The 27,306-nt window shown below is 38.3% G+C and overlaps 2 protein-coding genes across 5 annotated transcripts in view; one reads left to right on the forward strand and one right to left on the reverse strand.

Moving 5' to 3' along the window:
- XKR9 (XK related 9) overlaps positions 1 to 27,306 on the reverse strand; it is a 92,461-nt gene that overhangs the window by 46,045 nt on the left and 19,110 nt on the right. For 3 of the 4 annotated variants that reach the window (XM_045810203.2, XM_087864833.1, XM_045810202.2), the window contains exon 3: positions 343 to 423. The gene's annotated coding sequence lies outside the window, so the exon portion shown is untranslated. Of the gene's footprint in view, positions 1 to 342; positions 424 to 2,837; positions 3,004 to 27,306 lie in introns of those variants that run through there. The other variant, XM_045810204.2, reaches the window with a different exon arrangement.
- Positions 3,175 to 27,248, forward strand: LACTB2 (lactamase beta 2). Its single transcript, XM_045810205.2, has 7 exons — positions 3,175 to 3,372; positions 9,975 to 10,138; positions 15,422 to 15,548; positions 21,816 to 21,994; positions 24,135 to 24,283; positions 26,192 to 26,273; positions 26,908 to 27,248. Exons 1-7 carry the CDS (start codon positions 3,251 to 3,253, stop codon positions 26,949 to 26,951), a joined length of 867 nt encoding a protein of 288 aa, XP_045666161.1. The 5' UTR covers positions 3,175 to 3,250; the 3' UTR covers positions 26,952 to 27,248.

The following is a 27,306-nucleotide window of genomic DNA, read 5'->3' on the forward strand; positions in this document are numbered from 1 at the left end:
CCTCCTTCAATAACCACATAGCTATATAACTTGTATGAAGCCCAGTTCCTCTCTATCCCTATGGTTAATCACTGTTTTAATTATCACCTTAGGTGAAATAATACCACCTATAAAATTTGACTTTATGGAGAATTTTGACACTTGCTGACTTAATAGGACAGGTTCAATCCAATTTCATTCAGAGGTCAACCCAGCTATGTGGCTAACTGGCTGCCAGCCAAAATACATAACCTTTGTCCACTGTACATGATCTCTTTGTCATAAAGCAGACGTTTGAAGAAGTAAAAACCAGCAAACTTTCGTTTGTCAACCAAATTCAACACATATAAAATGCAGACTTACTTGTCAAGTATAAAAAGTCTTCTTTAACTCAAAGTCTCTTCTGGAAAATCTTCATCCTGGGAATCTTTTAGTTCTTCTTCACTGAAAACAAGTATCATTAAAGAGCGTGTAAACCTTTAAGAACGAATACTAAAATGAAACTGAAGTCATCTGTTAGTCATATGTGGGATTTTCTCATCTAGTGATAAGAGAGTTTGTATCATTGCAACTACAGTACACCCCTTTATAACTATCACATTGGGAGAAGGAATAACATGGCTCCTCTCCCAGGTTGACTAAGTTACAAGGTTTTACTGTATTACTGTATTCAAAATTTAAGTTTTAAGAAAATACAATTTGCCTCACAGCGTATCCAAGTAGACAACGAGTGTTTGAAAAAGAAAGAGATTCTTATATTTCAAGTACTCTGATAAAGAACTTACAAAGTATTTTTAACTTAGTCCTACCTACCTTTTTCAAAACTGTATACCTTCTTAAACCCTATGCCCCAAGGACATGACTATTGGTTTCTGTTCCCAAAATAAATACTACAGTTGTTCTATTTCCAAGCCTTTTCTCAAGATTATTTACTGTCTAGAATGCCCTTCCTACCTCTATCTACCTGATCAAGTTCTATCAGTCCTTTAAGAATCAGCTCAAAACCCCACCACCTTTAAGCTTTCCCAGATCTTCCCAATTAATTTGATTCTCCCCCTTCCTCCTTGCAATCCTATCACTTCAGCTATACTTCTCTAGGATTTACTCCCATGTGTTTTAAAAGAAGATAATACACGTCTCCTTCCTGGTTATAAGCCTCTCGAAAGCCAACTACCATTTTAACACCCCCCCCATATGTCTACAGTAATACTGTGCATACTGTAGGTAGATGATAAATGATTGTAAATGTAACAATCTTTGGGGTTTGTTTTTTTGGGTTTTGGGGTGGGGGTTTTTTTGTTTGTTTTTGTTTTTTTTTTTTTTAGCAGGCAGCAAACTTTATTTAGCAATAGTACAAAGCTCCCAGAGGGGGAGGGGGCCCAAGAGGGTTGCCCAAAATCTTTAGTCTTATTTCTTGGAGAAGAGCTTAAACTTCAAGTCACATTACTAAACATATCCACAAAAACAATTTTGTATTAGCAGCCTATATCTCTCTTCTGAGCTCAACCCATACATATCCAACTGTCTGTAGATTTCTTCACCAGGATATCCCACAATCACCCCAATTTCATATTGTCTAAACCAAGTTCACTACCCTCTATTCCCCCTCTTCTGCCGGTAGCTCCTTGTATGACTCAACCAAAGTCACTTAAGTTTTAAATTATTTGTTAGGTCCATTTGGCAGATGAAGAGCTTGGCAATTAATTAAAAGAAAGAGATGGAAGCCACAAGGGAAATTCTAATTTAAAACAAAAAGTCAAGGGATAAAAGAATGGAACTGCCCACAAGTCCCAGAAATTACTGTTCCACCCTCTTCTCAAAGGTTTGTTGACCTCCTGGCACAAGGTTTTTTAAAAAGGAAAATAGAGGTAGCTTCCTGACTGAATAGCCATTAAGTGATGGCTATGAATAAATAAAACTGGGGAGTTGAAAATGCCTGATGTGGGGAATTTTGATGGTTCTTCCAAACATTTTTTAAAGGGCATACTGCCCTTTCAGCGAAGGTTTTTGAAACACTTTCCCATTAAAAGTACATCTTTGAGACACAAGGCAAAGAAGTTCGTCACACATAAAACAGGTATGTCTATCAAGAAATCTGGAATATTAAACTAATGACTTGTAAAATACTGTACAAATAGCAAAAAAGTGTTAAAATGTGTTTCCTAACACTTCTAATGTGCTCATTTCTCACTTGTTTTGAAAAAGATGCGGGTTGGGACAGTGGATATGTCCCAGATCTCTTTTGAGGTAGCTTACATACAACTATCATAACTCAATGAAACGGTTCGTAGGATCTGTTCATTTCCTTTTAGGAAAATTGTAACTTTTTTTTTTTTAAATAGGGAGGAGTTGTTAATACTGGGATAGTCCATGCTTAGCAGATTAGAAAAGGACTCCTCATAGAGAAAATAACTCCCTTCTAACTTGGGGACGAAACTCCTCGAGGCTGAACTCGGGTGTCTGGACAGGAACACAGCACAAGGGAGGGAGCCGCAAGCTTCTTGGATATAACAAGAGGGGGCCAAGTGTTGGGGCAAAGCAGCGAGGAACAAGGCTCCAGACGCGGAGCTGGGTTCACACCGCGGTCACCTGGCCAAGTCTCCAAATCTCCGCGTTTCGTTTGTAAAACAGACATAAAAAACAGTGCCTTCCTCTTCACGTCGTTGCGAGGACTAAATGAGATAGTGTTTAGAAAAAGCACTTAGGATGGCAGTAGGCACTAAGTAAATACTTGTTGTCCCTATTTATTATAAATGACAAACAGGTTTCTTCACACACACACACACACACACACACACACACACCGCCATTGCCTAAAAACAACAAGCCATCCTTCCCAGGATTTACTGTTCTCTAACCTCAAACCTGCCTGCCCCGTGCTCCACAAGACTTCCCAGGTTAAAACGTCTCTCGTCCAATGGGATGAACTCGCCACAAATTCCTGTGAAGGCACCAGGTTGTGACAGGCCACGGAACTCGGCCAGCCGAACGCAGCCTCGCCTCAAGGAGCTTCACGCCACGCGCCCTCACCCGCCCTCCCGCCTCCCGCCTCCCGCCTCCCGCCTCCCGCCTCGCGCCCTCCCGCCTCCGCCATCCGGGCGGCGTCACGTGACCTACGGCCCCGCCCCCAGCACGGCTGGCGAGTCCCCCGCCCGCCCGGCTCGCGCGAAGTCAGGCGACTACCGGCCCCGCCCCGCCTCCGCCCCCTCTCCGGCCTAGTCGCCAGTGCGGCGCTCGAGTCACCGCGCGCGGGCGGGCTATAGAAGCAGTCATGTCGGGAGTCTTGCAGCGCGTCGAGCAGCTGTCCAGTCGGGTGGTGCGCGTCCTGGGCTGTAACCCGGGTCCCATGACCCTGCAGGGCACCAACACCTACTTGGTAGGAGTCGGCACCAGGTAAAAGTCCCTATTCCCCTCTAGCAAACACCCCGGCCTGTGGGGCGCACAGGGCTGGGGCTGGGACGACTGCTCGCCGAAGGCGGAGAGGCTGTGCGCCCCCACAGCCTGGAGCTCGGTGTCCAGTCCCGGCCAGGCAGCACCACCCAGGACCACCCTCAGACGCCGCGATTCCAGGCCTCCCCCAAATCACTACAATGCGGGCTGGTAACCTAACTTACCAATGGCTAATGAGGGAGAAATAATGAGAAAAAAAAAAAAAAAACAGAACTTTCTGTTTGTGAAACCCAATGGACTTTGCCTACTGTTGAATGCCAGGGTGAGTGTTTAAGCTGTTGAGAAATTAGGATCGCCCGGAGTTAAAAGTCCAGAAAAGCATTTACTTTGCTCACCTTCTGACTTTTCATTAGTGTTTAGCTTGCAATTCACAAAAGTGATTAATTGTGCTGAGGTCTTTTTCTTAACTCAGCAGCAGAGGGCAGGATTTTCTTGCTTCCAAATTGCTGGAGTCTGAAACACCAAGGAGCCCCCTGGCACTTGATAAAGAAGAGGGGACTGACTGATTTTGGTTTTCGTTACTATTGTGTAGCCTCATTTAAGTTATTTTGCAGATGGAATAACTTATCTGTATTTCTAAGATTTTTCTCTTGTTCAGGTGCATTGTTTTAGTGTAATTATGCAGAAGTGGAGAGATGTGGTGTATATGTGCATTGTATAGTTTTTATATGCTTGGTCTTTAGTAAACCCTACATAATTCAAAATAAAAATAAGATACAGTTCCCCTTAAGCAGAGAATTTAATTGTATATTTCAAGATGTGTTAAAATTAATATGACTGATTTCTAAAAAACAGTTTAATAGTAATTTGAGTTTCCATTTGAAGTATCTGCTGTATTTGCCTTTTTCCAGTAAATCAGAATTTTAGATGGAGCAGGATGAAGGAACTGGAAGTACTTAAGTCAAGACAGGCAGAAGTTAGGTTCAGGGTAAACAAGGCAGCGTCAAGTAGGTACAAGAGCTTTAGGCTGCTTCCAGAATCTAGGAGGATAGAGAATTCAGCAGAAAAAAATACTTTATATCTAGGGTAAAGTCTGTCTGGCCTGGGACTCCCTCACCCCAGAAGTCCATAGGCATTCTCTTCTCTCTTCAGTGTGTCATGTTAAACTAGTTCTAATGTCAGTACCTATTCTAAAAATTGAATATAATCAAAATTACCCTAAAAAGTCTCTTAGGAGGCACCGTGTTGGAGATCGTGTACTATCTCACAATAAGTTCGGCGCAGCCTGCTTTTTCTTCCAGCGATGAAGCAGATGGCTGGTTCTGTTTAAAAACCAGATGAAGAAGTTGGCTCGCATTTAGGGGCCATGTTGTGTGAAAAATACATACTGTATCTTAAAACACTAGAACCACATTCAGTGTAGCAAAGTGCTTGTGCTAAAAGAGACAACCTGAAAGTGAGTGAGAGAAGATATTCATGGTCTCCCACTTTACACTGCTTCCACTACCACTGGCATAAACTCATTGGGTGGAATGTCCAGTGGAATCAGTCATATATGACATATATATGATGAATCTATATAGTTGAGCTAGAATAAGTTAATGTGTAGATGATGCCACTCTACTGTATAAAGTAGAAGTCAGGTGGCAAGAGATGAATACTAATTGGGTCCAAGTAAGAGGTTCAGATATTGGTATCCACCTGTTCTGCGCAAAACAGTTCTAAGATCAGAGGTGGCTCCTGTATCACCAAATCCAATGGCATTTATCCATTCCCATTGTATCTGAACTTCAGTACCTTTTTAAACTATTGACCATTCCCTCCTTGATTTGCTAACACACGTTCTCCTGGTTTCCTCCTACCTCTCTAGCTGTTCTTTCTCAGTCTCCTTCATGGAATCAACCTCTTTACCAGATCTTTAAGTGTGTGAGTTCCTCAAGATATAATCTTAGTCTCTCCTGTTCTCATGCTATATTCTCTACCTAGGTGATCTTGTCGACTTCCTTGGTGTCATCTATTTTCTGTCCATTAATATCTCCCAATTTTAGAGCTCCAGTTTAGATAAAATTCAAACTTGATCTTCAGGCTAGGATAGCTGGCTGCTTTTCTTAAATCTCTACTTGGATGAGATTGGGTGGCTTAGTCGGTTAAGTGTCTGCCTGCGGCTCAGGGCATGATCCCAGGGTCCTGGGATCGAGTTCCGCACTGGGCTCCTTGATCAGCAGGGGGCCTGCTTCTCCCTCTGCCTGCTCCCCCTGCTGTGTGCGTGCTCGCTCTCTCTCCCTCTCCGTGTCTCACAAATAAATAAATAAAATCTTAAAAAACAAAACTCAGTGTTTCACAAACTGAATTCATGGGATTTTCCACTAAACCTGGTCCTCTTCCAGTCATCCATATCTTGGTAAACAAAACCATCCCCATATTTGATCAAGGCAAATGCTCCTTGCCACTTCTTTGCTTCCTACACACAGCTCCATGCCACTTTGAAGATCTATTTCCACTGCTCTCACCGAGTCCACAAGAGTACAAATTCTCTGGAACTATTTTTGTCCCTCTTCTATTCATTCTCCCCCATTTAACAGGAATGTTTTAAAAATGAAAATTTTTAGGCCTTGCATATTCCAGCCTCCACTTGCCTCATCAGCCTCACCTCCAACCTCCCTCCCATCCCAGCGAGATGAGTTGTATCCGTTCTGCCACATGGCTCTCATGCGTGCTTTCCTCTGTGTCTCCCACTTACCCTCTCTTTACCCAGCTAACTTCACTAATCCTGTAGAATTCAGTCAGAATATCATTTCCTCAAGGGAGTTGTCCCTGACCCCTTAGACTATGTTAGATTAATATAATGCACTGTGTTAGCACTCCACACTTTTTCATGGTCCTTATCTCAGTGATAATAAAATGATTTTTTGTGTAAAAAGAAGCTTCATGGGGTGCCTGGGTGGCTCAGTCAGTCAAGTGTCTGCCTTCGGCTCAGGTCATGATCTCAGGGTCCTGGGATCAAGCCACACGTCAGGCTCTCTGCTCAGTGGGGAGTCTGCTTCTTCTCCTTCTGCCTCCTCCCCCTGCTCATGCTCTGTCTCTCTCTCTCTCTCAAATAAAGAAATAAAATCTTAAAAAAAAAAAAGAAAGAAAAAACATTAAAAAAAAAAAAATAAAGGAAGAAGGTGCTTCATGTCTTTCCTCACTCCCCACTACAGTATAAGCTCAATGAAGGCCTGTTACTATATCCCCAGTTCCTAGCACAGAGCTTCATACCCAGTAAAAGTAGTACAGTAAATATTTGCTGAATGAATGAATGTTTACATTTTCTCTTCATTTTCAGTATTCTAAGATTTCTGATAGCTGTGGTTTTAGCTGGCCTTCCTTCATTCTGATCAGCCTGTGCATGCCAAATGAATTTCCCTAAAGCATTACTAAACCTAGTGTGATGCCTAGTATGTAGGTACTCAGTAACATTTGAATGGGTAAGTAATAGCCATATCTTCTGAAGAGTATTTCCATGTTCCTCTTCTGCTCAAGAAGCTCTAAAAGCTGCAATATTAGCCTTCACCATCAAAATTGTAACTCCCTGGAGGACAAATAGTTTATCTTTTAATTGGAAAAGGCAGTCTAATGTAGTAATTAGAGTTAAGACTCTATACTCCAATTACCTAAATCCGAATCCTAGCTTATGACTTTAGACAAGACAGTTGATTCTCTAAGCTTCAGATTCCTTACCTGTACAATGAGGATTGAATAGCACCCACCTCAAAGGATGTTATTAGGATTCAGTGAAATTTAAATGAAAGATCATATCAAAAGCACTTAACAAATTCTAGCATGTGGAAAGCATACCATAATGTTAGCTGTTATTATCATTTCTTCCATCATAGCATCCAGACAACACTGGGTTCATGATAGGTGCTCAGAAAATACCTAATGATTTGCATCTTATAACATATATAACATAGTATCTTGTATGTGGTAATCGTTCATTAGAATTTGAACTGAACTTATTCAATATATATTTTTTGAGTGCTTATTTTGTGCCAGGACTGTTCTAGACAACTGGTTAGTAGTTCATAGTATCTCAGACTTGATTTTATCAGCTCTTTTCTTCCTTCTCTACCAGAATCAGGGGTTCTTAATCTGAAGTCTATGGTCCCGAAAATGATATAATTCAGGGAGTCTGACTTTAGCTGGGTGGAAAAAATTATACCTTTATTAAACCCAAACTGAAAATTAGCCTTTATTCAATTATGAATATGGACAGCAAACAATAGTAAGTAATAGCAGTACCTGTGCTTTTTTTCTCTAATATTTTCATTGCATATTGTGGTCATGTTAGATATCTCAAAATAGTATGTATATTCATCTCTATTTAGAAATTATGATCATTCTGAGCCTTGGTGCTGATCTTGTTACTTCATATTGTAGTAAAGAAGCTACATGTACCACTATAGCATAATTTTTTTAAATTTTGATAACTTTATTTCAATATAATTGATTTATTTTGTAATCTTATGTTTTATTTTATACACCCCAAAAAATTACTCTGAGACTAGCCCATGGATTTTACCACACTGCCAAAGGGGCCTAAGATATTAAAAAGATTAAGAACCCATTACCTAAAGTTGTCAGTCAAAATACACTGAAGTATTCCCCATATCCAAAGAAAATGGGCATTGTAATTAAAAAGGTGTGGATTCAAATATATCCTGTGCTAGAGTTCGGGACTCTGGGCAAGTTACGATATTACATATATGTCTAATTTGTCAAGGCCTCAGTTTCCTCATCTGTACAATGAGAGTAAAATCTCAGGATTGTTTTGATGATTAAATGAAATGCAAATAAAGCCACTACCTTATTTATTCATCCAACAAACATTTATTATCTAGTTCATGCCACCATCTAGATTCTGGCAAAACCAGCCCAGGTTGCTGCCCTCATGGAGCTTAAATTTGTAGGTTGTGAGAGGGTGTGGAGATAGGCAATAAATTAATGAACATGTAAATAGATATGTCACGTGGTAATAAGTGTAAGAAAAAGCAAGGGAAGATGGCTGGCAGTGTCATCAAAATTCACTGTGACCCAAACCATGTTTATCTCAAATTTGCTCCCTCCAGTGTTCATAGACTTGATTAATGACACACTAGTCATCTCACCTAGAAACCTTAAAATCATCCGTTTTTTCCCTTCCCTTCCACATCCAGATGTTTTAAAAAAAAAAATCCTGTTGATTGTGCCTCCTACCTGTTTTTTAAACATCTCCTCCTTATATTTCCACTGTCTACAGAACCTCATAATGCATTCATGGGCCAGTATATCCATCTAGTTTCCCTGTCTCCAGAAGGAACAGTTAAAACTCTGTGTACTTGTAAAGTAGAGCCATTGCTCTATGGAACTTAAGGTATAGATAAAAGCCTGTGGACCACAAGGCCATTGTCCCCACCTCTCCACCCCTGCCCCCTCCCCCATGAGAGGACAATTTGTTTTTATTGGCTGTGCATCTCAGGGAATAGGGTTAGGGAAACAAACCATCCAATATAAAATAGCCATCCAGATACTTCGGGTCATGTTTACCCCATTTGACTGTTCTGCAGAATGCTGTTTATCTGTCACTATTACTGTTTGTTTTCATAGCTCCCTCTTCCCACTTTTCACTAGAATGCAAACAGGATTTTTTGTCTTGCAAGAAAGGCATGGCACATAGTACATAATTCATACAGTTATTAATGTATTAATGAGTGAATGACTGAGACTCTTCATCAAGACTAATCTTCTCTCCCCCAGCCTGAATTAGGGAGGTGTTAATGTGAAGCAGCATAAATTAAAAATTTGTGAGTTGGTTCTCGAGGAGGAAGATGTCCCCCTTATTTCTTTAGTTCAGGAAAACTTTATCGAGAAAGACCATCATTCCATGAAATAGCGAGGAAGGGCAAACAAAGTATAAAGAAGATTCAGAACCACAAGCAAGCAGAAATATATAACTGATAGGGTTGTCTAGGTGAAGAAGTAAAGCAACTCAGACATTTCCCCATGCTTCCCTACTCCTTTCATTTTTTTATGTGGAAGGAAGCCAATGTAAAACTTTAGTGTTAAGTTTTGCATGTAGTGCAGAAGACTAGGTTTCTTTAGAAACACCGCTGAATCTAATTCTTTCATATCTATGAGATGTTTGAGTATATTGTAAAAGATCTCAAAGGCAGAGTGGATAAAAGCATATATTCTGGAGACAGAATACCCAGGTTTGAATGCTGGTCTTGCCATTATTTGCAGAGTAACCTTGGGCAAGTTATACAATGAAATACCTCCTTTAAATAGTTGTAATGAGGAACACAATTGTTAAAATACGTGGTCCTGGAATAGCGCCATATATAAGTGTAAGTATTCAATATTACTGTGCCTTGAACTTGCATTGAGCTATAACATTTTTTCAAAGAACTTTTCTTATAGTGAGATTACTATAGTTAAAGAGAAATATCATATAGCTGTTTTTCAAGCAGGTTGAAAGCAAGCAATTTACGCAGTTTCTTAAATGTAATATGAATTATCTATGTGAGAAATATGCTAATATTACTTCTGTGTTCCAATTGTGTGATTATCATCCATTTAATTTTCAGGAGAATCCTCATTGACACTGGAGAACCAGCAATTCCAGAATACATCAGCTGTTTAAAGCAGGCTCTGACTGAATTTAACACAACAATCCAGGAAATCATAGTGACTCATTGGCACCGTGATCATACTGGGGGCATAGGAGATATTTGTAAAAGCATCAATAATGGTAAACAGAAAACATTAATTAAGCTCTTTGAGGAAAACTAAGTTTTCAGAATAATTTATTTCTATTACAGAACTAAGTAAGCTAGTCAGTCATTTCCTGAACACCTTATACACTTACATGGTACTTTTAGAAATAATATACTTTTAATACTGCCCCCAATTTTAACAAAAGAGGAAAGGAAAATCCTATTTTCTATTTCAAATCTCTTATCCCTCTTATTTTTCCCCTTTGCCCAGTGATGAAGGTCAGTTTTAATTTTGTCTGTAGTAGTAGTAGTAGTAGTAGTAGTAGTAGTAGTAGTAGTGACGATTGCTGCTTCAGATTTAATAACCACTCTTGAGCCTTTACTGTGTGCCAGGCACTGTGCTAAACACTTCACGTGGGTACTGTGAGGTAGCTGCTGTTATTGTCCACATTCTAAACACGATCTCAGGTCTTCTATAACTTTCAGGCAATACTATGATATGCTAAAATGCTGGTGAAAGATCATTGTGTTGATGATTCTCCGTCCCTAAAATCTATCTTGTACTGACACTTTACCACCTCTCTCCTTCCCATCTCCCCATCACACACATAGCTTCATTCGTTCGTTCCTTCCTTTAACAAATATTCAAGTGACCACTCTATCCAGGCACTGTTCTTCGCACCGGGGATGTGGCAGTACACAAAACAAAGATTCTGCTCTCGTGAAGCTTGGATTCCAGTAAGGAACATAAATGGTAAATAAATAATAGGTCGGATGGTGATGCTAAGTGAAGAAAAGGGGGAGAGAAAATAAAGTGGCAGAAGGGCAGTGGTTTGTATCTAGGGTGGATAGGGAGAGGGAGTAAGCTATACAGGTATCTGAGAGGAGGGTATACCAGACTGAAGACATTGAAGGAGCAGAGATACTGGAATTAGGGTGTGCTTGGCAAGTTCAGGGCATATGAAGGACAGGAGGTCAGGAACATTCATTCACAAAAGGAATACACATACGCATTCAACTCCTGTTTTTAAATATTTTTAAATGTCTTCTTTTTAGGACTTGAGACTACAATTGGGACACCAAGATATTGTCAATATCTGCCAATATCACCAGGCTGCCCATTATAAAAACCTCTCTAACTTCACTTTGTTACCCTCTTAACTCCTTTCTTACGATCCTAGAGGACTGTATGTCACAGGAAATCATTATCTTTCAGTGTAACTTTTCCTCGCCTTTCTCTTGTCTATCTACCTGGTAAATTTTGTGAATTAAAAAACTATGCTGAAGGTTCGACTAGCTTTGGCCAACTCTTTCAGCATGAGGGTCAATTTGAAAATTTTAAATGTTTATGGCCTACTTTTTCTCCTTCAGAAATCAACTTTATTGAGCTTGAATTTACATACATAAAATGTACCCATTTTAAGAGTATAGTTTGGTAAACATCTTTGTGACCAATCCAGTCAACATAAAGAATACTCTCATGACCCCAAAAAGAGGCTTCCTAGTGCCTCTTTGCAATCATTCCCCCCTCCAGCAACCACCGATCTGCTTTATTTCACTATAGATTAACTTTGCCTGTTCTAAAATGCCACATAACGGAAGCATACAGAATCACCCTCTAGCTTCTTTCACACAACGTCATGTTTTTGAGATTCACCTATGTTTCAGTATCAATAGTTTGTTTCTTTATTGCCAAGGGGTAGTCCATGGTAGGACTATGCCAGGATTTGTTTATCCATTCACCTGTTAATGGACATTTAACCTGTATCTTTAAGTTAAAAATTAGGGACACCTGAGTGGCTCAGTTGGTTAAGTGTCTGACTCTTGGTTTTGGATCAGGTCATGATCTCAGGATCATGAGATCGAGCCCTGCATTGGGCTCTGTGCTCAGCAAGGAGTCGGCTTGAGATTCTCTCCTCCTCCTTCGGCCCCTCCCGCTGCTCACACACACAGACACACACACACTCTCTCTCTCTCTCAAATAAATAAAACCTTTTTTTAAAAATTTTAAATCGTTTGGGTTCCACACAAAATAATGAATGTTTGCATAATAGATTACCTATTAGGTTGATTTAAAGAAAATCAAGGAGGGGCACCTGGGTAGCGCAGTCGTTAAAGCGTCTGCCTTCGGCTCAGGGCGTGATCCCGGCACGCCGGGATCGAGTCCCACATCGGGCTCCTCTGCTGTGAGCCTGCTTCTTCCTCTCCCACTCCCCCTGCTGTGTTCCCTCTCTCGCTGACTGTCTCTCTGTCACATAAATAAATAAAATCTTTAAAAAAAATAAAAAAAATAAAAAAAAATAAAGAAAATCAAGGAGAAATTTGACCCTGCTCTGCTTAGCCACTAAAATTTTATAATACTTTGAGAAGTAGCTTGTCGACTTTCATTCTGAACTTTATTGAAACTAGACCAGCTGCATACAGACCTTGAGTTGCTCAGCACTGAAATCGTGCAAAGGTACCTTCCAGAATCTCCCTTCAAGAGTCCCATGTATTTTTTCATTCTCTAAATCCTTAATCTCTAGCATTCTTGTTCCATTTTGTTTTATTATTTTCTTTGCTCCATATCATTTTACTACTTTAGTTGATTATTAGTATGACAAAAATTTTTCAACTGCTTTATGATGCTAACAACCTGTGGTTTTACAAGCCACACCAAAATTGTGAATGCCATTTATTAGATTTCTGTGAGAAGATACAGCAACCTGCTTTCAGAAGTTTAAGATATAATCAGTGTATGATTCTGGAACTCCCAGTGGCTCGCAGGAAGCCAGAATTTTACTAGACATGAGAACTATGTAGCCCCAGGCTGCCCCAGTATTTTTGGTTTGTTTTTGAGTAAATCTAATAAAATATATTTTGTGATCTGATAGTTGTTATTTTGTAACTGAAGTTGGGTCTTTGCCATGTATTTCACATCCTGGTCCTTGGTGTCAAATGTTTGTTTCTATGCCATTCAATTAGACTGTGTTTTTATTAGAAAGTATGATAAACAATGTCACATTTGTATCAGTTTCAGTAATTAGTATTAACAATGATGTTATAACCCATTATTCAAACCTTTAACAAGTGACTGAGGGTTTCCTCCTGTTAAAATAATCTTATGATAGAGACAGACAGTAGATAACTGATTGCCAGGAGCTTGTAGGAGGAGAGAATAGGAAGTGACTACAGTTGAGTAAAGGATTTCTTTGAGGGGTTTTGAAAATGTTACAAAATTAGATAGTGGTGATAGTTATATAGCTCTTTGGATATACTTTAAAAACACTGAATTGTACTCTTTGAAAGGGTGAATTTTATACTTTTGAGTTATATCTCCATAAGCTTTTATTAAATGTAATAATGATTATTATATGATTGCTTTCAGCATGCCCTTCTCCATCCTGCCTATACAGATTGTTATTGTGAGTAGGATATGTGTTTTCATATTGGCACATAACTTAAAAACTGACACAAAGTTATAGTATGACATTTGTTTTGTAATTTTGAGATAATGGTAAGTTTTTTGGAAGGATTGTGTGCCAAAAGTCTCATAAATAGGAATGTAATACCTCTACTTCTTTACTGAAAGACAAAATTATACAGATTAAAAATAAACACATACCAAAAAACCTCCCCATCGCACTCCAGAATGAAGATAGCCTTATTATGTAATGCCAGTTCCCAGAATAGCGTATTATTTTTTGCTTCAGCCTCTAAGATACAAAATAATGGAGTTTGGGGCTGGAAAGAGAAGGTCTAGTCCCAGTTGTTTTATTTTATTTTTATTATATTTGCAGTATTTCTATCTTCTTTATCTTCCATACTAGGCTGATTTCTGTGCCATGTCAATTTTTCTCTAATGTCTTTTTCTCCCACATTTCTGTTGCTGTCACCTTAGTTCTAATATTCACATCTTCTGTCTGGTTTATTACAGTCATCCCCTCCTGGTCCTTCTGATCTCTCACCCTCCAGTGTCCCACCTAGAGCTGCCATATTTATCAACCAGTTAACATTATTTCGTTTTCTTTCTAAAGAGTGTACAGTGGCACACATATGGTAAAGTTTAAATTCCTCTATTCTGTGAAAGGCAATTTAAGGCCTTCCGTGATCTGAGCTCATCTAATCCCACTTTATCTGTACTTCTCAGCCAGTATTTTGCATTAGACAAGTTGGTAGCATACATTGTTGTACATATGCCATGCTCATTGTCATTTCTATGATTTTCCTAATGCTGTTCCCCTTACCTACAAATCATTCTCTGTACCTTTTCCCAAACTACTTGTCCTGTAAGCCACACTTCAAGTTCTGTCATATTTGTGAATTTTTTCCTAATTGTTTTCCTTTCTCTAAACTACTATTGCTTTTATTAGCTGAATTGCCCATTTAGTATTCATTAAGTGGTACTGAGTATAGTTCTTTAATTATTTCTTGTTTGTAAGTTTTATTTTCACAACTGTGATAGTTTTTAAGCACTTTAATGTCACAGTGCTTGTAGTCACTATATATAGTATACTCGGCACCCAGCTATTGATTGGTTAATTGATTTTCTTTGTGTCAGTGAGAGGTAGTATGGGTTAAATTTATTTTAATGGTTTAATATCTTAGCCCTTGGGGCTTCCTTTCAGCTAGCATTCTTTTATTACTAAGTACTGCCATGATGCCGTGACTTCTTTTACTGTACACTAAGACTAGACAGAAAAATGTTCCCGGGTTCTGTACTAGTGCCTCTTCAACACCCATCTTGATATCAAAGCTAGCCAAGATTATGAAGAACTACTTTCAAACTTTTATATAAAATAAGAGTGACTAGAAAATCACAAAGGCTTTTATGTAGACCTAGAAGTGCTTGAGAGAATAAAAAGCTCTTTTGTTAAGGTAGAAAAAACAGTTCAAATTCCAGAGATAGGCTGCTATAACCATCCCATTTTCTCTTGTCTCTTAATGTTAATATTTTTTGCAGTCATTCACAGTATTAGCTCTGTGAAAGTTGATCTCTTATTTTTTTTTGTTTCCATGGAAGAATTTAAAGAGAGCATACTTTTAATGAAATCAGATATTAAATATGAAATGACAAAAGTACAAAATTGAACAAGTAGGAAGACTGCAGGCTTAGAGGAACAAAATCATGAATCAAGCAACAGTGTTACAAAAGCAATGAGTTTGAAACAAGAGAGAATAAAAATGGCTGAAATAAATTAATGGAGTAGAGAAAGGGCTTAAGAAATTACTGCAAAAACCAAATACAGGAAAAAGATTAGGAGAGAAAGTTGATCTCTTAAAAGGCTGAATTATCACTTAAAGTATGACTTAATATACTTTACATGTTTTGTTACTAGACACTGCATATTGCATTAAAAAACTCCCACGGAATCCTCCGAGAGAAGAAATTATAGGAGATGGAAAGCAACAATATGTTTATCTGCAAGATGGAGATGTGATTAAAACTGAAGGTGCCACTCTCAGGTCAGTAAATGTCCTTTAGCCAGGGAAGAGGGGGGCAGGTTATGTATGTGTCTTATAAAGAGGGAATAAAGGAAGATTTCTGAATATTTGCATATATGAGTGAGGAATATCTCAGGAAGGATATAAAAAGATTTGATAATCTGGTTACTCTGGGAAGAAAAACTGGGTTGCTTGAGAAATAGGAGAAAAGAAAGACTTTTCATTCTATCTACCATTTTTAAATTATTTATTTGAATTATAGGATTACCATTTTTTTAGTAAAATTTAAATTAAAAAATAGATTAGCATTTCCTGCTAGAATGGTTCAGGGCTCTACCCATCAATTAAATTCAGGACTTTTTCATGCTGTCAATTCTAAAAGATGACCCATACCTAAAGTAAATACATTTTAGGCTAGATCAGTAATCTCCCATGACCTAAGAGAGGTCAAAAAGTTGTTTCCAACTCAGTAATTTTAAAACTGAACTACTTAGCATTCTCCTCTGTCCCCCACAATCAACTTGCTTTCTGACTTTAGAACACCTACTGCTCTCAGCACTTAAGATTTTATTTTTCTTCTAAGACAGAAGCTGGTTCCACTTCACCTTTATCACTCCCCCTTCCCCCACCCACCACATCTAATCGTGTTAGATTTTACCTTAAAATTATTGGTCCATGCTGTCCCTTTTTCTTCGTGTCCCCTACCACTACTTCTTGCTTAATATTCCTGTCTCCAGGCTCCCCTTTCCACTCTACCCTTCATACCCCTTCATGATAATGTCTCCTGTATGTCACTTGAAAGCTTGAATAACTCTCACTGCATACAAGATCATGTTTATTCTCCTTACCATGTCACTTTCTGGCCCCAAACCACTTTTCTGATCTAAGTTCCTACCACTGCCCTTGCAAACACAATTAGCCATATCCAAATACCTGGACATGTTATGTATGTTCATGCCTTTGCTCATGTCTTCCCCTTTACCAGGTAGGCATCACAGCTTTCCCCCTACTTGTTTCCCTCATAAATTCTTACCTATTCATTCTTCAGACTTCAGTTCATGTGTTACTTAACTCAAGAACCCTTTCCAGGCAGAATTAACTGCTCCCTCTTCTAATTTATTTTTTTTAAGATTTTATTTATTTATTTGAGAGAGAGTGAGTGAGAGAGAGAGAGGACAAACCAAGAGGGAGAGGCAGAGGGAGAGGGAGAAGCAGACTCCCCAGTGAGCAGGGAGCCCGATGCGGGGCTCCATCCCAGGACCCCAGGATTCCAGGATCATGACCTGAGCCGAAGGCAGATGCTTAACCAGCTGAGCCACCCAGGCGAGTAAGGGAGTAAGGGAAGCCAACTTTATAAAGATGGCTCTCTTAGAAGATTTAGAACAGTCAACAAAAGCTGTCAGACTGACTTTTCTTTAAGAAATGAAACTTAAGTCACTAGAAAATTCTTGAAGGTTATATTCAGAATCAAATCCTACTGAGAAACCTGCTTCCTACTTTTTTACTAAAGGGTTCTTGGTGGGTATCGTCCCTATCTCTAATGTATTTTTCCCCCAAAATTGGCAAATAGACCAGACTTTTTTTTTCCTTAGACCAGACCCTTTTTACTGCCTTTACTCCCTTTACTCCCTGTTGCATTGGCTGTAAATTCAGTCATAGGCTGGGAAATAGAGTTTAACTTCATGCCCAGGAAAAAGAGGAAGGAGGTTAGATGATAAGCTAGCTATTCTCTGATAGAAGGCAGATGCCAGATTCATCTTCACATCCTCAGTCCCTGGCACATAGAAGGTACTGAATATTTATTCAACATGTAGTAAATATCTACAAAGAGGGGTGTAGGTTAGCAGGTGAATGAGAAAGAGAAGATGAAGAACTGGGTATCCATGCCGCCTTTCAAGCCAGTATTCCCTTTTTCCTAATATGCCATTGATCTGTAAATTTAATTTATAAATCCAACTAATTTCTGGGCAATTATCTTAAAATGCTCTTGTTAGAAATATGATAATGTCTCCTGTAATTTGTTCATGATACCAAAAGATAGTAAACATTACATTACTAATTCTTCAGAGAGTATTCTTGACAATACTGAGTTTCCCCCATCACACATTAAAGATCTATCTCAAAGGCATGGGAATCACAGTACTGGTTTATTAGTTATCACAGATTCATGGGTATTAGATCTATACCTAATTTGCAGATTAAGAACATTCAGCTCTTGATACTTAATTACCACCCATCTGCCATAAACAGACCATATATTTTAAGCTTTTTAAAAAAAAAAAAAAAGATTTTATCTATTTGAGAGAGAGAGACACGCACACACACAAGTGGGGAGAAGGGACAGAGGGAGAGGGACAAGCAGACTCCCTACTGAGCAGGGAACCCGATGTGGGGCTCAGTCCCAGGACCGCGGGATCATGACCTGAGCTGAAGGCAGATGCTTAACTGACTGAGCCACCCAAGTACCCCTATTTTAAGCTTTTTATTAAAGTATACAAAAAGAAAAGTGTGCATATTATCCGTGTGCAATGTGAATTATTACACACTGAACAAATCATATGAGCAGCTTTCAGATCAAGAAACAACAACATAAGGGGCGCCTGGATGGCTCAGTTGGTTAAGCATCCGACTCTTAGTTTCAGTTCAGGTCATGATCTCAGAGCCGTGAGTCTGAGGCCCACATCAGGGTCTGCACTCAGTGTGGAGTCTGCTTAAGGCTCTCTTTCCCCCTCCCTCCACCCCTCCCTACTCTGTCTCTGTTTCTGTGTGTGCGTGTCTCTCTCCCTAAAATAAATAAGTCTTTTTTAAAATGACTTAGTAAATAACCTTTTCACAAAAATATAATTGTACTAGAATCTGAATAAAACATTTAGTTTACTGATGACAGTGCTTTCCAATTTCCATTTTTATAAAGTCAGTAAAACCCAATTGTTTTAAATATTAACAAGAAGATTCATCATTAAGCAAAAGTTCCATAAACAGAAGGTTAAAATTACTTAAGTCCTCAAGAATTTGATGTCCAGTTGATCTGGTCTATTTGCCAATTTGGGGGGGAAAATACCTTAGAGATAGGGATAATACCCACCAAGAACCCTTTAGTAAAAAAGTAGGAAGCAGGTTTTTCAGTAGGATTTGATTCTGAATATAACCTTGAAGAATTTTCTAGTGACCTAAGTTCGATTTCTCAAAGAAGAGTCAGTCTGACAGCTTTTGTTGACTGTTCTAAATCTTCTAAGAGAGCCATTTTTATAAAGTCTACTCCATCACAGAAGTGGCAGAACTAGATAAATGTGCCACCTGAGGAATGGGAAGGCCACAGCTGCAGTTCCTCTGATCTTTAGAAAGCACCTCTGATGTCATCTCCTTTTTTCCTCCTGCCTATGTGGAGAGAATTTTAACACAGTTTTTATGCAGATTAAAGCATTAGCTACCCAGGTGACTGGAGAATTAGAATTTCTGATCCCCTAATTTAGGAAATCTATTGCCTTGGTTATCAAAGAAAACCATTACTGAGTTCTGGAGTGGGGAGTTGAGGGGGACAAATAAAGGCCACACTGCCAACACATCAGTGGATAAGACCGTCTGCACACTCTGAAAAAAGAGAGGTTCTCCAAATGAGTTTTCGCAGATTAAAAAAGATTTGGGGGGTCTGTTCGTAAACGCATCATCTGTGTGATTGTTCGTAAGATTGTCCATAAGATATGAGACACACCCACACCCACGTATTTTTGTAGTTGTGGAAATATGCCTCCTGAAATTATTTTCATTTAACATTGAATACTTTCATCAATAGGTTGCAGCAGGTTTAATCAGACAAAAGAGATGTCTCCATATCACATTTTACTTTCCCTGCCCCAGACCTGGAGCCAGCCATGTCCACAAGAAGCCCTGCTTTCTTTGAGTGGGAAACAGTATTTCAGTTCCACCCAGAACTAAGTGGCAGGTTGTGCTCATGACTCCTGGAGTATCATTACTTCTGGGCCTTTTATAGGGCTAGGAAAAAATGAAATGATGAATTCAGAATGATTCCTCAATTCAGATGAGAAACAACCCAAAACCTTGATTCCCTCATTCATGTATATTTTTTCCTTATCCCACAGTAAAACCTTGGTTCTCAACATCAATTTATTGTTTATACTATCATACGGTAAACACAAAATAGTTTCAGAGACACAGTAACCAGTAACACTGCCAACGATAAACCTATTAAGTAAAGTTCAAAATCTCTCTCCACTTCTTTTAATCTTAAGATACATTCTATTAAGGATGTATAATCTTAGTGTTTAAAAATTATTTGAATTGATATTAGCTTGGCTGTGTTATCTATCTGGTGTATAGTAAGATTCATTTCTTTCTGTATTCAATGTTAACATTTTCTTTCATCTTTTTATTTAGTTTTATGTTTAGAATATATATTTACATAGCTCAAAAGTTAAAACTAATAAAAAAGTTACTATCAGAGAAGTCTCACTTGCATCTCTGTTCCCTACATCCCACCTGCCTACCCCTATTGGCAGCTAGAATTCATTAGTTTTTCTATTTATCTTCCCTTTCTTTTTGCGAAAATAAGGAAATATATACATATACATTTTTATTTCCCCAACTTTTTTATACAAAAGAGCAACTATAAACATTCTTTCATGTTTTGTTTCATTTTGATTTGTTTTTAAGAGGAAAGCACTTGTTAGCAAGTGGCCCTCCCTCCACGTGGCTTCAGGACACAGCCCCCACACACACCCATGGATTTTCTGCTCAGCTCTTCTGCTGTCCTGTCTTCAGGATGACAGGCTGTTTTGGGAGCTTTCCCTGCCCCAAAACTTTATAGTAGCCCGATTGCACCCCATCAATGATAGGAGCAGCTCCAGTTATCTTTTTGGCGGCATTTACCCGCGTCGGCTCACCGGCCAAAATTCACAGTTTATCGGAGTTGACAATTGGGCAAAAGCTTTGGTTTCTCTTTGAGTGGTCACATCTCAGACCAGCTTCTCCAAAGTAAGCTGGGTGATCCTTGTCGAAACTGATCCTGTGGCGATGCACGCCACCAGTATTAGGCCAGCAGCCTGGAAGCTTCCGATGCTGGCAAGCGCGGCTGCGGCTGTGGCTCACATGGCCCCAAAGTTTCCAGGTCTTCCTCAGTCTGAATGGCTGCATGGAAAAGGTGGCCAGTGATAAGGCCAAAAGGAGGTGGGGGAGGGAGAAAACTTGCCCAACTGCAAAGGGTCTGTAGGCCTGGGGGCCTCAAGGACCTGCTTTGTGGCACATTCAGCAAAGCTGAGGTCAGGAACTGGCCCAAAGCCATGCGACCTCATCAGGGTGGTGGCCAGCCTAGCACAGCAGCCTGCGTATCTCAGAGGTCCGAACCCCAGGCTAACCATGGCCAGACTCCAGGGCCTACACCAGCCACCCGGCCCTGGGGCCTGCCTTGGGTGGCCTGGAAGATGGGACTAAGGTGGGGGATAAGTAGTTGGGTGGAACACAAGTACAGCTACAAAGCAGAGACACGAAAAGAACCTCCACTTGACAATATAGCCTGCAAATTACTCTGTATCAGTTCATAGAGATCTTCATCATTTTTTTGATGGCTGCTGCATCGTATTCCATGGTATGGTTGTACCACAGCGTGTCCATAGTATCCAATGGATGGGTATCTGGGTTGTTCCTAATATTTTGTTTTTATAAATAATGTAATGAATAACTTGTATATATTTTTTGTATTTGTGAATGTGTATTTTCAAGGTAAATTTCTAGCCATGGGACCAGTGGGACAAAGGGTCATGTAATTTTGCTAGAAAATGCCAAATTCACCTCCATATGTGTTATACTATACTTTTTGCTCTCCCAACAGCAACTTATGAAAGTGCTTTTTTCTCACAGTCTTGCCACAAAGTATATTGTAAAATAAACATCTATGCAAAGAAAATTGAAAAAAAATGTTTTTAAATAATAAAAGCACTGTCTCTGAGAAGTGGAATGATTGTGAATTCATATCTCCTTTAAGTATTTTCTGTTTTCAAAATTTGCTGTAATCGGTACATGCTTATTATTTATTAAAAAAAAAGAGAAAAAGGTGGGAAAAGTATTGAATTTGTACTTCACAGTGGGAAATCTGATTTAAAGGAAAGCATTTTCTGATGATAATTTTCAGTGGGCCACAAAAGAAAAAAGGAGCTTTTTAACTGGTTTGATATCACTTGTTTGTGTCTTATCCAGAGATAAGGCTGGAGAATAATTTCTTCTAAGCCTAAGAGTTTCTAATTGTTAACTATTTCTTCGTGTTCTTTTAACCAGAGTTTTACACACACCTGGCCACACGGATGATCATATGGCTCTACTTTTAGAAGAGGAGAATGCTATCTTTTCTGGAGATTGCATCCTAGGGGAAGGAACAACTGTATTTGAAGACCTCTATGATTATATGAACTCCCTAAAAGAGCTATTGAAAGTCAAAGCTGATATTATATATCCAGGTGGGTAGTTGCTTAAATCCAGCAAACCATTTGTGTGAAATGATGAAGAAGGTTTATTTTGGTTTGTCTGTGTGTGTATGTGTGTGTGTTATGTTTTCAAGGGTTGAAGAGATAGATACCCATAAAAGTGTTTACTTAAATTATGCCCCTAAGTCTTATCTAGCCATGCAATTAAAAAAGCTGGAGAGTTAGGGGTGCCTAGGTGGCTCAGTCGGTTGGGTGATTGACTCTCGTCCTCGGCTCATGGCTCAGGTCAGGATCTCTCAGGGTTGTGCGATAGAGCTCCGCATCCAGCTGACTCTGTGCTCAGTGGGGAATCTGCTTGAGATTCTCTCCCTCCTTCATTGCCCTTCCCCCTGAGCCTGCTCTCACATGCTCCCTCTCTAAAATAAGTAAATAAATAAAATCTTTTTTTAAAAGGCTGAGAGTTATGTTAATTATTTTATAAAGATATGTGTTATTTTTTAACATTTTTACAGCTATTAATAGTGAAACAAAAGAAATAAATTTACATGGGAATCAGAGAATGTTTTCATTCCACAAGGTATCTTCGCTTTTGTTAATTATTAGATTTCTGTTGTGGGCCACGTTTTAGCCGTGAACTCTGAGCTTTAGTTTCTTTAACTCACACTACTGAACTATCAGTAGCTTCCATGTCAACTCTAAAACTGTATATTAATTTCACTTCTCCAGAAAAAGAAATCTGTTTTAGTATCTCACCTGTCACACACTGCTCTGCAATATGAATCTCCCTTCCCTCCTAAAAGTGGAGAAAGATAATAAGACTCAACAAGAGAGCCCAGAAGGAAAAAGAAACTAGGTTACCTAATTTTTTAAGTCCTTCTAACTTGTTCCTAACCAGAGCCACGGAAAGATGTGTAAATAGAGTGTCTTCAATACCCTTATATTCTCTCATGCGTTTCTACTGCTGAGGGGATAGGAAACATAGTGGAGCTGGGCAATTGGATTAATACTATGACACAAGAGGAATGGAAGCTGACAGCTGTTTTTAAAGAGAAGAGAGTCCATGTTTGATGTGCTCACATTGAATGAAGCAAAGCTAATGAGAGGCTGCCTAATAAAAGTTCTTAGAGTGTTTGCTTTAATGAATCCAGTGAACTGGTTACTGGCACAGAAGAAGCTTATATGTAAATTATGTTCTGTAGCCCCAGCCACCATACATTAAAGCCTGTCCAGTGCTCTGCAGGGACCTTTACAGTGTTGTCCTCACAAAAACCCAGTGAAGCAGGTAGTGGTATCTTCATTGCACGGCTGAAGAAACAAGCTCAGGGATTCAGACTTTCATGGCCCCATACAAGTAAATGATTGTCAATATTCTAACCAAAGCCTGTGCTCTTCGCATGATAACAGGTTAGTCTGCTTCTGAATATTTTGCTCTCAAATATGTTAAACATCCCTCGTGCAGACTTGTGTCATATATTAATTTGTACTGTCTTAAGGAGCAACTAGATTTTAATATAACTTAATCTGGGTTGTCTACATTTCTGAATTACTAGCTTCTACATAAGATTCTTAAAGTTCTACTGCGGTTCTTGTGAATTTTTAATAGATCTTAGTCACTTACATGAAGCTACTTTTCACATTCCCCCTTTAATCTCTTATGTAAGTGTGGCTTAGTGGTTAAGAGCATAGAGTGATTAAAAGCTCTCAAGGCAGAACTCCAGCTCCATCCCTTCTTTACCATGTAACTGTGGGCATGTTATTTGTGCCCCCCCATACCTCAGCTTCTGCTATAAAGAAGGGAAAATAATAGTGCCTACCTCATTGGACCCTTATAAGAATAATATATATTAAGCATTTAGAGCAGTGCCTGGCAAATAATGAACACTATAAGTATTACTCTTGTGGTTACTATTTTTATTGTTAAATTTTTGGTTTTTTAATGTATATAATAACATTTCACACAGATTTTATTTGTTATAATTCTGTGTTTTTTGGCATTGTACATAATTTTTAAATCTCTTCTACCTGTATGGGTTTCCAAATAATTCATATTTGTTACATACTTAGTATGCTTTTTCAATACATCATATGAATTATTTTTAAATAGAACGAATTAACTTCAGTTGTACTTGATATTTTTTATCTGGTTGAAATAATTTTTATAATTCTAATTCAGGACATGGCCCAGTAATTCATAATGCTGAAGCTAAAATTCTAGAATACATTTCTCACAGAAATATCCGAGAACAGCAAATTCTTACATTATTGCATGATAATTTTGAAAAATCATTTACAGCAATGGAGCTTGTAAGAAGGATTTACAAGGTAATTTTCATTTATCTTATTTGTACATAGCAACAGTTTTATTAGAATAATCTTTGTGAGAGGCTATAGATATGGTAAACTTATCACATCCCAGAACAGAATAAGTCTGTTAATTTTATAAGTAAGGCTGCTTATATAAAAAGTGCCATTGGCAAGGGGGTAATATAAATATTTAAATTCTGTGAAAGAGTTCGTTTCCTCATAATTCTAGAGTATAGCCACGCTATACATTGGTACGGGGTTTTTTTTCCTAACTTAAGTACAGACAGCAGAACTCTCGAATCACCCTCCCAGATGAGTCTTCGAGCAATTGTCTATCCCTTAAAAATGCTGGTTCTGCATTCAGAGGTGTATTCACTGTACATATGTGTCAAGTACCTGTTGTGTGTAGAATGGCATAGGTATTATAGAGAGATTTATTCATTCAACATTTACTGGATGCCTTTTCTGTGCCACACAGTGGACTAGGTAATGAGGTACAAAGATGACTACAGATCCCTACTCTCAAAGGACCCATAGTTTAGTGAAGACAGGCATGTTCAACAGATGCTTGTAATACTGACTCTCATTTTTTGAGCACCTTATTCTGTGCTAGACACTGTACTCATTGGTTTACACCTACAAGTGTAATTTGAGGCCCTTAATTCACACACCTCGAATTTTCAATACATAAAGATACAATTATTCCAATTTAGTAGACTTAAAAAAATCTGACGCAGGAAAGTGTGAGCTAAGTAACTTCCAAAGGCACACAACTAGCAGATGTCACATACTCAAAAGTGAGATGTCAGATACTCAAATCTTGTTTTTTCTAAAACATACCAGGCTTCCTCTAAGACCTCTACACAGTGTACCAGAGCATAAAAGAAAGGAATAAATTTCACCTGATGGAAGATGCAGGGTATCGAGGCTTGTCTAGAAAAGCTTTACAAACTTAATCATTTAATTGGGTCTTGAAGAAGTAAGCATTTTCCAAGCCAGAGTACAGGAGAAAAGAAGTTGTTCTAGACAGAAGGAAAGACATGCTCTGCAAGTAATAAACGAGCATTGTATATGTTTGAAAACCCACAAAGAAACTGCATATGACTGGAGCACAGAATGCATATGTGGATGGGCAGGAAAGGAGTCCCAGGAAATGAGGCAGGAAAGACAGGCATGATGGGATCATGGAAGCCTTGACTGCCATGCTAAAAAATATGGGCTGTAGCCAATAACCTGGGCATGACCACTCAAGGATCTTAGGCAGAGGACTCACATAATTAGATCTAGAAGATCACAGTGATGGATATAGTATATGGTACTGGAGCTTAAGGGAGGGCTTGGGGTTGGAAGTTTATATTTGGGGAACATTAATGTGTGATGTTGCTGTGCTAATTTGGTTGAGTAAGAAGTGAGTCAACAATACAATTCAATGTAAGTAAACATGAATGTTTAAGAGAAGTCTAAGAAAGTTTCCAGATGAAAACTAAAGGATGACAGAGGTAGGATAACCAAGGGAAATGTACAAAGATATTATCATGTAACCTAATAAATAAGCCATAGAGCCAATGGTCCATAGCCTCATCAAAACTATCTAGAATAATTTTTACAGTTATTTATTCATTCATTCATAAACTATGGTGTTCCTACTGTGTGCCATTATGCTAAGCACTGGATATACAATAATGAACAAACCAACACTGTTACTGTCTTTATAGACCTTGCAGTCTATTTTATGTATAGGTATATAGATAAAAATAGAGTGGCCTAAAGCAAGACACATACAAGGTGAAATCATTTTGATTATTCCTATATAAAAATGTATTTAAGTTAAAATTTTCCTTTTGTTGCATGTTTTAATAGTTTCGACAAGATTAACTCATTTTTTTAAAAAAGAAATATCTTCTTTCACTCTTGTTTTTCTTTTAGAGTATTCCTGAGCATTTACATAAAATGGCTGAACGTAATGTCTTGCTTCATTTGAAAAAATTAGAAAAAGAAGGAAAAATATGTAAGTATACTTCCAAATTTCAATTATTTTATTACCAGCATTTAAATTTTTTTTTTTTTTAACAAACAAACTAGTTTGCTTTTAGGAAAAATAACACCCAGCAGAGTCCTTCCTTGAACATCACTGTAAGATGGAGAAACAAGCACTAGGAAGGGTTAGTAGTGAAAGGCCGATGGACCACAAATTGGAACCTAAAGCTCCCACAGGAATTAGAACTTTGCTTAGGGGTTGCAGTTCTTACCCACCAGAACTACAATCAAAGGCGTGTAATGGGAAGATAGCCTCTCTTCTTCCCAACCACAAGACCACAAAGAATTTCCCATGCAGAAGGTGTGGGAACAGCCAAAGGTTTTAGCAGTAGTAAAGGTAGGAAACTCAAAAATATTAAAGCAGTAATTCCATAAGTGTTTACTAGTGTTAGATTAATTCATCAAATTAACAATCTTTATAGAAGTTTAATCCTTAAAATCAAGAAGCTCAAAACTTGAATTTTGTGTAGAAGCTTCAGCAGTGCTCTGATACGTACAAAAAAAAATACCACCTTTATATTTTAGGAATTAATGCTTTTTCTAGCCACAAAATAACTTAAAATACATTATATTTGCTTATCTTTACTCTAATTTTCTTTCCACAGTTAGCAACACGGATCCTGACAAGAAATGGAAAGCTCATCTTTAGTTTCAGATTAATGAAAGCTTTTGTTGGTTTGTTTTGTTTTTAGAGAATGGTATATGTTTTCTTAACTATAATTATTTATAGTGACTACGGAGTATAGAACATTGAAAATAACCCTAGATGTACTTTAAAATAATGTCTTATTTCTTCTAAAATATATATTACCTTTCACATGTACAATATGTTACTTATCTAATCTGGGTGTTATAACATTTTACCAAAAATTCAGAATCCAACAGTTTATCCATGTTCAACAGATTTATGGTTACTTTAAAAATAATAAAATTTATGTATGTTAAACTGGGTATTATTCTTGGAGATTAGTTATCTATTAGAAATGGCCAATAATAGTATTTTC

The sequence above is a fragment of the Ursus americanus genome, chromosome 9, assembly GCF_024610735.1.
Source record: "Ursus americanus isolate L20-20 chromosome 9, mUrsAme1.1.p, whole genome shotgun sequence".
NCBI lineage: Eukaryota > Metazoa > Chordata > Mammalia > Carnivora > Ursidae > Ursus > Ursus americanus.

Excerpts from the sequence above, each read along its gene's own strand:
- LACTB2 (XM_045810205.2), top strand. The coding sequence starts at position 3,251 with ATGTCGGGAGTCTTGCAGCGCGTCGAGCAGCTGTCCAGTCGGGTGGTG. Across the intron at positions 21,995-24,134 it reads AGCTGATATTATATATCCAG|GACATGGCCCAGTAATTCAT; the intron begins GTGGGTAGTTGC and ends ATTCTAATTCAG. Across the intron at positions 24,284-26,191 it reads TTGTAAGAAGGATTTACAAG|AGTATTCCTGAGCATTTACA; the intron begins GTAATTTTCATT and ends TTTTTCTTTTAG.